Source organism: Chlorocebus sabaeus, chromosome 24 (assembly GCF_047675955.1).
Source record: "Chlorocebus sabaeus isolate Y175 chromosome 24, mChlSab1.0.hap1, whole genome shotgun sequence".
Classification (NCBI taxonomy): domain Eukaryota; kingdom Metazoa; phylum Chordata; class Mammalia; order Primates; family Cercopithecidae; genus Chlorocebus; species Chlorocebus sabaeus.
The window spans coordinates 51455503-51467542 of NC_132927.1; the positions used below are offsets into that span (position 1 = coordinate 51455503).

General features: G+C 41.6%; 1 protein-coding gene across 5 annotated transcripts in view; it reads right to left on the bottom strand.

The window, feature by feature from the left end:
• NEK9 (NIMA related kinase 9) overlaps positions 1-10539 on the bottom strand; it is a 45589-nt gene extending 35050 nt beyond the window's left edge. For all 5 annotated transcript variants that reach the window (XM_007987299.3, XM_073011176.1, XM_073011175.1 and 2 more), the window contains exons 1-6: positions 10165-10539; positions 7552-7729; positions 4663-4718; positions 4052-4122; positions 2386-2491; positions 737-868 (exon numbers count right to left, since the gene is read on the bottom strand). In XM_007987299.3, the coding sequence (XP_007985490.2) occupies positions 737-868; positions 2386-2491; positions 4052-4122; positions 4663-4718; positions 7552-7729; positions 10165-10383 (762 nt within the window). In that variant the 5' untranslated portion in view covers positions 10384-10539. The remainder of the gene's footprint in view (positions 1-736; positions 869-2385; positions 2492-4051; positions 4123-4662; positions 4719-7551; positions 7730-10164) is intronic.
• Positions 10540-12040: the final 1501 nt, after the last annotated feature.

Sequence of the window (12040 nt, forward strand, 5' to 3'; positions counted from 1 at the left end):
CAGGAACTGAGGTGGGATGACTGCTGGAGCACAGGAATTTGAGACTGCAGTGAGCTATGATCACGACACTGCACTCCAGGCCTGGGCAACAGAGTGAGACCCAGATAAAACAATTGTCTTTTGCTCCCTTCCATTCTGTTCATTAGATTTGCATCCTTTTACACGTTTCCAAGAAAGTGATGCAGTAGTTGCATGATCATCTGGCTGCTGTTAATAATGTTCCAATTCCTACTGCTTGAAAAAGTGAACCATCATGTTCCATTTTTTGCTTTTAAGAGATGAACTTTTTAATTTAATTTTAATTTTTTTTGAGACAGGGTCTTGCTCTGTTGCCCAGGCTGGAGTACAGTGGTGCAATCTTGGCTCACTGCAACCTCCACCTCCTGGGTTCAAGCAATTTTTGTGCCTCAGCCTCTCGAGTAGCTGGGATTACAGGGGCACGCCACCACACCCAGCTAAGTTTTGTATTTTTAATGGAGATGGGGTTTCACCATGTTGGCCAGGGTGACCTCAAGTGATCCACCCACCTCGGCCTCCCAAAATGCTGGGATTACAGGCATGAGCCACTGCGCCTGGCTGGGTCGATAGCATTTTAATAACAGATTACTAATCTTGTACCTGAATACAGGTAATTTTTGCCAGAAATCAGAAGCCTGGGAATAGAGTTGATCTGCTTAGTCAGGCTGTACCATTTGCAACCTGCTAAATGCAATATAGGGATAATATGCCAACTTACTGTAGCATCAAACGTCCTCTTCAAGGTAAGGAGTTCAAAAATGACACAGCCTACTGCCCAGATATCAGACTTGAAATTGTACTTTACTCCTTGACAGAGCTCTGGAGACATGTAATATGGGGTTCCCACAAGCTGAGCAACAAAGAAACAATCAAAGAATAACTTCTTTTCTGAGGTAACTATGTTAACATTTCAACAGCTTAATTAAATTTCCCAGGAACTAGTGATAACAACCATAAAACATTCATCAGCAGATTCCAAAATGTTTTTTATGAGATGATGCCACTATGGAAAGAAATCTTATTCATATCAAATCTCTTGGGTCAATTATAAAGGGACAATCTCCGTGATAAAGGAACTGTGGTAACTTGAGGGGCTCAATAGCTGTGTGATTCCTAGATCACAGAGGCTTCAGGCGTTCAAGGCCTGCTGAAGACTTTACACATATTTAAAGACATACTTAGTAAAAGTTCACCAATGGGAAAAAAACCCAAACACTGGCAGTGGGGAGATGGTAACTGAATGATGGAATTAGATGTTCTAACTAAAATACACGTAATGAAACTTTTAAAATGGCCCAATTTGGCATCTGTTACGCTAACACAACTAGTGAATTTCTTTTGAATTTGAAAAAGATTTTCTGACTTCAAAAATAAACTTGGAAATAAAAATGTCCTAAGAAGTCATGCCTCTCCCAAGATGAGATATAATGAAGGCCCTAGCAGCTCTAATAAAACTCATAGTCAGCTTTAATCAGCAAAGCAAAACAAATTTCAGATGGCTTACATGGCTTTTATAAATTTTCATATCATTCCTTCTTTGCATTTAACTAGCTAAAAAAAGTCAAGTCTTGGTTTTATCAGATTGTTCTTGATGAGAAAAATCCATATAAAGACATGATTGCTTCTTCAGAAGCTCACTTTGGCCTCCATCATAGAAACATCTGAGTCCCTGAGGCAGAGACGCCAAACCCTAAACATCTAAATTGCTTGCAGACAAATCTTGACATTATTTAAAAAAAAAAAAAAAAAATTATTGGCCAAAATCAGTTTTCAAGTTCTTTTAAGGATACAGCATTGTGAAACTAGAAGAATAATAACTGGGTTTTATAATTCCTAAAAGGGTAAGATTACTGTCCCAAAGATCAACTTATGTCTACTCTTTACCAATGATCTTTCTCAAAATCACGTGAGAGGGGAACCCTGTGCAGTTCAGACTGTGTATAATGTTAAAGAATAGATTGTTCTCTGAGCATCAGCCTTCACTTGTAATATAGGGGTTCTCTTTGAACCAGAAGCATTCAAAGGAAAAACAAAAAGAGATGTCTAACACCTTGAGCTCAAACATTAAATAAGAGATAAAGTGAAATCTACTAAAGACCCTAACCTGGACAAAAGAGTAAAGCATTTTGTTGCTTTTAGATTAAGTCCCTAATCAGTATTGGAAAAAGGTTATGAGGTCAGAGGTGTAACGTGGGCAATGACTTAAACGCCTGCTAGTGGGCCCAGGAAAAAGACTTCTGAAGACATTCATTAAAAGTATGGAAAACTTGAAAGAATATTGAGAAAAGTATGCAAGATTTAGGGATTATAGTTATATTTCCCAGTACTAGAAAAGAAAATAAAAATTAAGACAAGGGCAACACATACCGTCTCAGCCATGGAATACTCAGAATTAAGTTTCTTTGCTAGGCCATAATCTCCAAGTTTTATCAGGTTTGCCTTGGTCAGAAAAATATTTAATGTCTTTATATCTCTGAAAAAAAAAGATGCTGCAAATTAAGTTCACACAGATAATTGTTTTATTTCATCCCCCGTCTTGCCCAGGATTATTACAGAATAAAAATGAGTGTGGGCCTGGTGCAGTGGCTCACATCTGTAATCTCGGCACTTTGGGAGGGCAAGGCAGGAGGATTGCTTGAGGCCAGGGGTTCTAGACCAGCCTGGGCAACATAGTATGACCCCATCTCTACAAAAAATGAATTAGTCAGGCATGGTAGCAAACACCTGTAGTCCTAGCTTCTCGGGAGGCTAAAGCACCTGAGAATCAGTTAAGCCCAGGAGGCTGAGGCTGCAGTGAGTCATGACTGCACCACTACATTCTAGCCTGGGCAACAGGGTGAGACCCTGTCTCAAAAACTAAAATAAAATAAAAAAAGAGTGTTACCATTGCTCATATTCTGTCCTAAACATCCCACAGTGGTCGTCACTTTCACATGGTGTTTAACACTTAAGTGGGGACTTTAAAGGAGTGAAGGCAGAGAATTAACTTCATCCTCTAGGGCTTCACAGCATAGAAATATCTCCCATACTACTGAAGCTATTAGGAAAAGTTGAGAGGGTCAGATGAGGAAAATGGTGCTCTAGGTAACCATAATTCCCATAAGATACCACAGCTCTTCAACTATCACTTATGCCTTGAATTAAATGATATCAAGGCAACTTTAACTAACTTGGTTGGTGTCAAAGTTTCAAATAATCTGTTAAGGCAAGAGAAGAGGCCTACACATCCCCACAACGATATGATTAGGCCATTTAGTTATCTAAATAAAATCACAGGCTATTTTTCTAAAGATTAATTGACCATATGTAAAACAAAATGAACTGTGCCTGGTTCACTATGGCTTCCTTATTGAAAGATGTGAATAAACCAGAACAATATACTTTGTTACTTTTAAAAGAAAATAACAACATGCAACAGAAGCCATTCAATAGCTATCCAGAAATATATGTTAACTGAATGAACAAACCAATAAAAAAAGAAATCTTAGTGTATTATAATTAATCTCTGGCACCAGTCAATGACTCACTTAAGAAGGGTATAATGATGTGAAAATGTTACTGAGATGGTTCTCTTCTATAGCTAGAAATGAATGGAAATGTGCTTGTTTTTAAAGATCTGGTAAATTTGTACAATTAACTGTACAAAGTGAAGAGGTTTTTATTTAAATTAAAAGTGCTTAATTATAGAATTAAAAAGAATTGCCAATTATTACTGCTGTGAATTCTTACCAAATACTACTTCTCATAGTGCTTTCTAGGCTTTACTGATGAATTAACAAACTGAATTCTAAAATTTTTGTCTGTAAAATGACTAAGTAGTACTTGGCTACTGAGGAGATTCTTCCTAGATCATAAACATGGTTTAACTTCAGGGAGTGAAAATAACATTCCTCATTATTTTCCTTTCCTAATGATATAAATGGAAAAACTCTTGGCTGCTTAATCAAGAAAATAAAAGTGTTGTTGGGGGGTATCCAGGGTAGGGGCTGAATTAGTAGAGAAGAATCCATCCATAAATTTTTTTACTTTTTACCTATGAAGGATTCCAGCTTTATGGATACAGCTCACTGCTGAAACAATCTGAAATAGGTACCACACCACCATCTGCAGAGAAAAAATAAATATTTGGATTAGAAACAAAAAGCTCCATTTAAGTAAATACACACACATACACAAACAAACAAAACAAAGAAAGCTGCAACCAGAAGTTATGATTCAACATGACTTGACATCTCTTCCTTGCAGGTTGAGTAGGCAAAGAAAAGTGAAGGGGTAAAAAAACACAAAAAACAGGTTCCTCATAAAATCGTTCCAATGTCATTATAATATATAGTATGGTAAAGCAGACATGTGGAAAAACTCAGGAAGAATGCAAAGTTATAGAAAACTGGGCATACCAGTATGCAGTAATAGAACCAGGAAAGAAAGCCCACAGAGAATCATGATGTGGAGGTAAAACGTTTAGGAAGCAGCTATAGACAGCTTCCTTGTTAGAGGTTTCCTTTCTCATGAATATCAGAGCCTGGAAGGAGTCTGAACAAAAGGAAAAAAACACTCTTCATTATTGGAAGAGTAAATACAGAACTAGAATGCAAGAATTACAACACTACAATTCTAACTTCCTTCCACAGAAATATGAATTACCTCTTCCTCAAACAACTTGTCCTTCTGACGAAGGATTTTGTCATACAGGTTCCCTCCTGCAATTAAACAAGACACAGGTTTGAATTGCTTAATACAGATCAAAGCTTGGCTCCTGTTACAGGGTTTTTTAGGTGACACAAGCAAATGAAGGATTCTGCTTTCTCTCCATAGGCAACTACTTCTTTTGACTTTTCACATGGGCACAAAACTCTTCCCATCTCTCAAGGACTGCATCAGAAATATTCTTCAAAGATCTCCCTAACACAAGAGGCTTAATAAAAAAAAAGACATTTTAAGAAAAGATGTGAGTAAAGACCATTCTTGTTGTTCCCAACAAGTATATTCAAAATCAGATTTCTTTTCTAGAACTCTCCTTTAAGAACTCTGTAATATTTTTGTAACAACTCTCCCAGTTGTGACTACTATAACATTTGGATTAGGCTGGGCACAGTGGCTCACGCCTATAATCCCAGAACTTTGGGAGGCTGAGCTGGGCAAATTGTTCGGGTTTGGGAATTCAAGACCAGCCTGGGCAACACAGCAAAACCCTATCTCTACCAAAAATACAAAAAATTAGTCAGGTGTGGGGGCACGTGCCTGTGGTCCCAACTAATCAGGAGACTGAGGTGGGAGGATCGCCTGAGCCTGGCAGGCGGAGGTTGCAGTGAGCTGAGATCACACCACTGCACTCCAGGCTGGGTGACAGTGAGAGTCTATCTCAGGAAAAAAAGAAAAAAATTGGATTACACCTGTGATACAATGTTTTGTATTTATAGGGTATATATTGACAAATTTTCTACTTCACACCAAAAAATTTCCCCAAATTTAGGGTCTACCCCTAGACTGTTTCCTATCATTACTCTCTTTACTAATTCCTTCCTGTGGAATAAGTGTGAATTTACTTCTCTCTTTCCTTTATCTAGTAATACAGACCGCAAGTAATCATGGTTCATCTTACATCCCACCTGCAACTATAACTTACACTTTAGCCCTGGGTAAGTTTTTACTTCTTTTCCCCTGCAACCTAGTAACTCAGTTTCAACAAATGTATCATTTGTTCCAGTTCTTCCTAATCACAAAAGAAGTTAACGTCCTACGGCTTCTCCTACTTCGAAAATTTTTAACAGAATCTTGTATATGGCATTGATCACCAATGATCATAATATACAAGAGTTTACACAAGAAAGTTATAAGGGACGAACATGCTGGAACCTCTTTAGCATGCAGTTCAGAAAAGGGCTTTGGAGGTTCTCTTGTGCAATAAGATGATTAACAGCTAGTACAGTATGTAGCAAACACTTTCTACCTACCAAATACTATGCATGTAATATAACAATCCTAGAAAGTAGGTACCGTTATCAACAAACTTTTCTTTTTTGAGATGGAGTTTCGCTCTGTAACCAGGCTGTAGTGGTGTGATCTCCACTCACTGCAACCTCCAACTTCCCTGGTTCAAGTGATTCTCCTGCCTCAGCCTCCCCAGTAGCTGGGATTATAGGCACGCGCCACCATGTGCAGCTAATTTTTGTTATTTTTAGTAGAGACAGAGTTTCACCATGTTGGCCAGGATGGTCTCGATCTCCTGACCTCGTGATCCGCCCAACTCAATCTCCCAAAGCATTGGGATTACAGGCGTGAGCCACCATGCCCAGCCTTTTTTTTTTTGAGACAGGGTCTGGCTCCATTGCCCAGGCTGGAGTGCAGTGGTCTGAGCTCACTGCAACTTCTGCCTCCCTGTCTCAAGCCATCCTCCCTCCTCAGCCTCCCAAGTAGCTGTGACTACAGGTGCACACCACCACACCCAGCTAATTTTTTGCATTTTTGGTAGCAACAGTGTTTTACTATGTTGCCTAGGCCTTCCTCGAACTCCTATGCTCAAGTGATCTGCCTGTCTTGGTTTCCCAAAGTGCTGGAATTACAGGAGTGCACCACTGTCCCTGGCCAACAAACTCATTTTAAAATGAGGAAACTGCTGGGTGTGGTGGCTTAAGCCTGTAATCCCAGCACTTTGGGAGGCAGAGGTGGGCGGATCACCTGAGGTCAGGAGTTAGAGACGAGCCTGGCCAACATGGCAAAACTCTGTCTCTACTAAAACTACAAAAATTAGCTGGGCGTGGTGGCGCATGCCTGTAATCCCAGCTACTCAGGAGGCTGAGGCAGGAGAATCGTTTGAACCCAGGAGGCGAAGGTTGTGGTGAGCAAAGATGGCACCATTGCACTCCAACCTGGGCAACAAGAGTAAAACTTTGTCTCAAAAAAATAAATATAAAAATAAAGTGAGGAAACTGAGGCACAGAGAAGTTAAGTTTCTTGCCACGGTTACAGAGCTAGAAAGTAGACAAACTTGGGTTTAGAGTCTATTTTCTTTAACAACTAGGCTATACTGCTATCTTACAAGCAAAATGATCTGAAGAAATCAGAGATCAGATAAATAGCGCCATGCTTTACCGTATATCACTTTCACTCAGTTATGATCTTTGGACTACTTTTCAATAGGATAGCTTTAGCTGAAGACAATATAAATAAATATCACCTACAAGATATTATTAAATACTGTATCAAGCGCTGCCAAACCACATTCTGGTTAACTAATGTCATTTCATGAAAAAAAAAACTTGAAAAATAAATGTAAAATCCAACCGAAGAAAAGATAGTTTGAAAATGGAACTATAATCACAAGAGAAAATTTGGGTATGCAGGGGAAAATCCCTCTCCTTATTTCGTTAACCACTTCAAAATTCTCCAAGGCCTGAAAAGTTTCTCTTAAACTCGAGACATTCATTTAAAGTTTTTATCACTGTATATGTCTCTTCTTATATTCTTCTCCTCAAGGTAACTGTGAGTCTACAAAAGTCTTGCTGGAGAAAGTCCCACTGAACTCTATCTTACCATTACAATATTCCAGCTCAATCAGCAGGGTGGTATTGTCCATGAAGTGATTGTAGTAGGCAATAATGTTGTCATGCTGCAGCAGTGCCAGAATAACAATCTCATTCAAGGCATCACGACGTTCCTTCTCAGACAGCCGGGTCAAATCAACTTCCTTCCACACAACCAGTGAGTCATCCTAAACACAGTAACAGAGGTATCGTGCTTTTCCTCTTGCCTGGCAGCAAATGAATCCACACCTAGATTTGTAAGCCTAGAAGCAAAACTACCTAAGAGGAGCAGAGACTGACTCCTCTTATTTTTTCCTTTTAACAGACTTTAAAGGTTATGTGTACAATTTAGCATTATAATTTATTGCAGGACAGGGGAAGTAAAGCATTACGACGTTGTTGTCACACTCAATTTGCATGATGTCAGTTCCAGGTAAAAATATGGGCTGGGCATAGGTTTCAAAAAGATTCTATTGAGGATACTATGACAGGCTGCTAATCATGATGGTGATTATGGCAGGGCAAGAATACTTGAGAGGTAGAGAACTGGGGAGCAATTATCTATAGTCGGTCACAGCTTCTAAAATGAAAATACTAAACTTGCCTCTAGTTTTATAAATTTAGACTTACCCTTTCTGGATAAGTCATGCCCCCTTTTGCAACTCTATAATCTCTCACACTTTTATGTATCACATTTTCTTCCATTCCTGAAAACTTACCTGTAGCTCCTGATGTCTAACATCCTTTTTTTTTTTGAGATAGAGTGCAGTCATAGCTCACTTCTGCTCTGCCTGGGCTGAAGCAATCCTCCTACCTCAGCTTCCCCAGTAGTTAGGACTACAGGCATGCACTGCCACACTCAGCTAAATTTTTTTTTTTTTTTTTTTTTTAAGAGATGGAGTATCACTGTGTTGCCCAGGCTGGTCTAGAACTCCTGGCCTCAAGCGACCTGACCACCTTGGCCTCCCAGGTGTTGGGATTACAGGCATGAGCCACTGTGTCTGGCCTCATTTTTTGCTGACACTGCTTCCTAGCCCAGGAGCATCTCCACCAATGTAACCCTCCCCATCCTTTTGAATGCCTCTGCCAAGCCTTTACAATGTTTTTGAAAAGACTCTGATGAACCTTTTCCTGTAACCATGCCTTTAATTTTTAGACCCCATACACTGAAATATTTGTCCATTCTTTTCATATCTCTACATATACAACTTAATGCTATGTGTTTACTAACAATGGCCAACTTTTCCTATTGAAATACAAGCTTCTAGAGGAAAAGAGTGCTTCTGAACTTCTGTAAATTCACAGATCTAATAAATATTTGGTGATATGGATAACGCTATGCAATTTTTGAGAAGTGTAATCAAATTTAACTCAAAACAAACCCAGTAATCAATTTCAACAGGATAATAATAAAAAGGCAATGGGCAAGATGTGAGACTTTAGTTCTAGTCCAAGATTTACTTATAACTTAAGTGAGCAAGTGACTTAAGTATACTGTCTTAGTTTCTCTAACTAAAATATAGAAATAACAATACTTATCTCCTCTTTCTCATTTTGAGTGCAAAAAAGAAAACAGACTACTAAGAATAACTCTAACATCATTCATTAACGTGGCATCAGGATAAAAAAGAACACTTAAAAATATTTTCTTGCAACCACTTCTCTCCTTCTCCATCTTTCAGCCTTAAAAGTATGCTGGCTTGGAACACACACCAGAACTGCAGATGGATGGATCACTTTCAGCAACCCCAGCAAGTTCTCATTAAATGTTTACCCTAAAGTAAGATTCTATGATCAAAACCAGTATATCGTTAGTTTTTGGAAGTAGAATCATCACTGCAGGGTTTTACACTAGTATATATTCTTAACTTGGGATTCCGTGATCCATGGATCTCTCCAAAGGATGTGCCTATGTGCAAATGTGTTGATGGAGGGGGTAAGATTACTTTGCTTATGTTAGGTTCTCAAAGGGGTCCTTGTGCCCCCCAAATTAAGAACTAATGGCTTAGAATATACCAACAGAGTACTTCCCATGCATAAACCCTGTAGGATAAACACTGATAAAGAACCAACACACAAAGATCTTCCCAATGAGCTTCAAGAAAAGCTTCCAACTGAGTGATCACAGCTGAACTTAAAGATAATGACACAAACTACGGAGGTGCCACCGGTGTGGGGATTTTTAAGCTATGCCTGTCCTCCTCAACCCGACCTTGGAGAACTATATATACAGCATGAGGGGAAGGAAGTTTTGGCAATACCTCACATTCGTATACCACTTTAATTTACAGAACAAGCGCCTTCGTTTCATTCTCAAGATAATCTTAAAAAAAAAAAAGATGATTTCAAGGTATTATCAGTAAGCCCATTTTACAGATGGGGAAGCTAAAGCTCAGAGACGGTTAGATGACTTAGGCCAATCAAAAATGACTAGTTAGTCAAACCAATGATCTTGCCAATTTCTAGTGCGGATGAGTGGGAAGAGTGGTGAAGACCCTGACACATATATCCTGTGGGCGCCTAAAGCACTAAGCTCACGACGCTGAGAAAGCGGGGCCGGGAAGAAGGGACTCAGGGCGACCCGACAGCGCCAGACAGGACGGCCGGTGCCGAGGGCCGCTACCTCGGTGCGGCGGTACAGCGTGGCTTCCCCGAAGGCGCCTCGGCCCAGGACGCGGATAGGGATGTAGTGCAGCTCCTCCTGCTCCGCCGCGCCGCCGCCGGCTCGCGGCCCCTGACTAGCGCTAGGCCCCGGACTCGAGTCCCCGCAACCCCCGGACTCGCTCCCAAAGTCCGAGTTGATGGAATCGCAGTGTCGTTCGTACTCGCCCAGCACCGACATGGCGGCGGTCGCGGGCCTTCGGGACCGGCCTGCGTATGGCCGGGGGCGCGGGCCGCGCTGCGTCCAGCTCGCTTCAGATGCCGGCCCGCGGATCCTTCAGCCCAGCAACCCCGCGAAGCTCCATGGTGGCTCCTGCCCCCTGACCCGGAAGCAGTTCTCTGTGTTTCCGGCCCGGCTGAGTTTCCTCCGCCTTTGCTTGCCAGCTTGGCTAGTCTAGCGACCAAGGCTTCCCGCTTTCGGGGAAGGCCTGCAAAGTGAGGCTTTGGGCTGGGATTGGCGGGCGCGTGGTGGGAACTGCGTGGAACCGAAGGGCTCCCACGGGAACAAGGGCATCACTGACAGTACGGCCTCTCGGGTCTGTTTACCCTCCTCTGCCTCCCTGGTCCGGTCCCCATACAACTTCGAGGTTCAGAGGTCGTCCAGTCTCATCTTGACCTCAGGTCTGTGACAAGAGGGTGATTGGGGAAGCATTCCCAGTGTACACCTTCTTTCACCTTCCAACGTTGGACAGCAGTCTTTTTTTTTTTGAGACGGAGTCTCGCTCTGTCGCCCGGACTGGAGTGCAGTGGCCGGATCTCAGCTCACTGCAAGCTCCGCCTCCCGGGTTCACGCCATTCTCCTGCCTCAGCCTCCCAAGTAGCTGGGACTACAGGCGCCGCCACCACGCCCGGCTAGTTTTTGGTATTTTTTTTAGTAGAGATGGGGTTTCACCGTGTTTGCCAGGATGGTCTCGATCTCCTGACCTCGTGATCCGCCCGTCTCGGCCTCCCAAAGTGCTGGGATTACAGGCTTGAGCCACCACGCCCGGCCTCTTTTTTAGAAAGATAGTATAGTAAAGATAATATGGCCGGACAAGGTGGCTTACGCCTGTAATCTCAGCATGTTAGGAGGCCGAGGTGGGCGGATCACCTGAGGTTAGGCGTTTGAGACCAGCCTGGCCAACTGGTGAAACCGCGTCTCTATAAAAATACAAAAATTATCCAGGCGTGGTGGCAGGCACCTGTAATCCCAGCTACTTGAGAGGCTGAGGCTGGAGAATCAATTGAATCCGGAAGGAGGAGGTTGTAGTGAGCCGAGATCGCGCCACTACACTCCAGCCTAATGACAGAGCAAGACTTTGTCTCAAAAAAAAAAAAAAAGTAATATAGACAGCCTAAATGTCCGCCTCCTGTCATCTCAGTCTCTGGTTCCAGTTCTTTCTCCCAGAGCCATCCTAAGTCCCTCCCTCTTCTACACAACTCCAAAAATATTTTAAGTCAACTCTCCTGACACTTTCCTTCTCCCCCGTCTCTTTTTCCAGGTTCAGTTTATTCAGATTTTTCCAGATCTTTGACCTTTTGATCTCATGAAACATTGAGCATTCGGTGCCACACACTGTTTGGGAACAGGAGATCTGCAATAACATGCTCCCTACAGTCAAGTAGGAAAACAGCAATACGGTGAACAATAGGTTCACAATACGGTGAACATCAGTTATGTGACCTTGGGCAACTTCTCATCTCCAAGCTTGTTTTTGAACTCTATAAAAGTTGTGAGAATATGGTCTACATCACAGACATAACAGCTAACATTTATTGAGTGTTATGTTCTGGGTACTATGCTAAAGGTTTTTCACGTATTATCCCACATTATTATGTATTATCCTATGTATTATGTA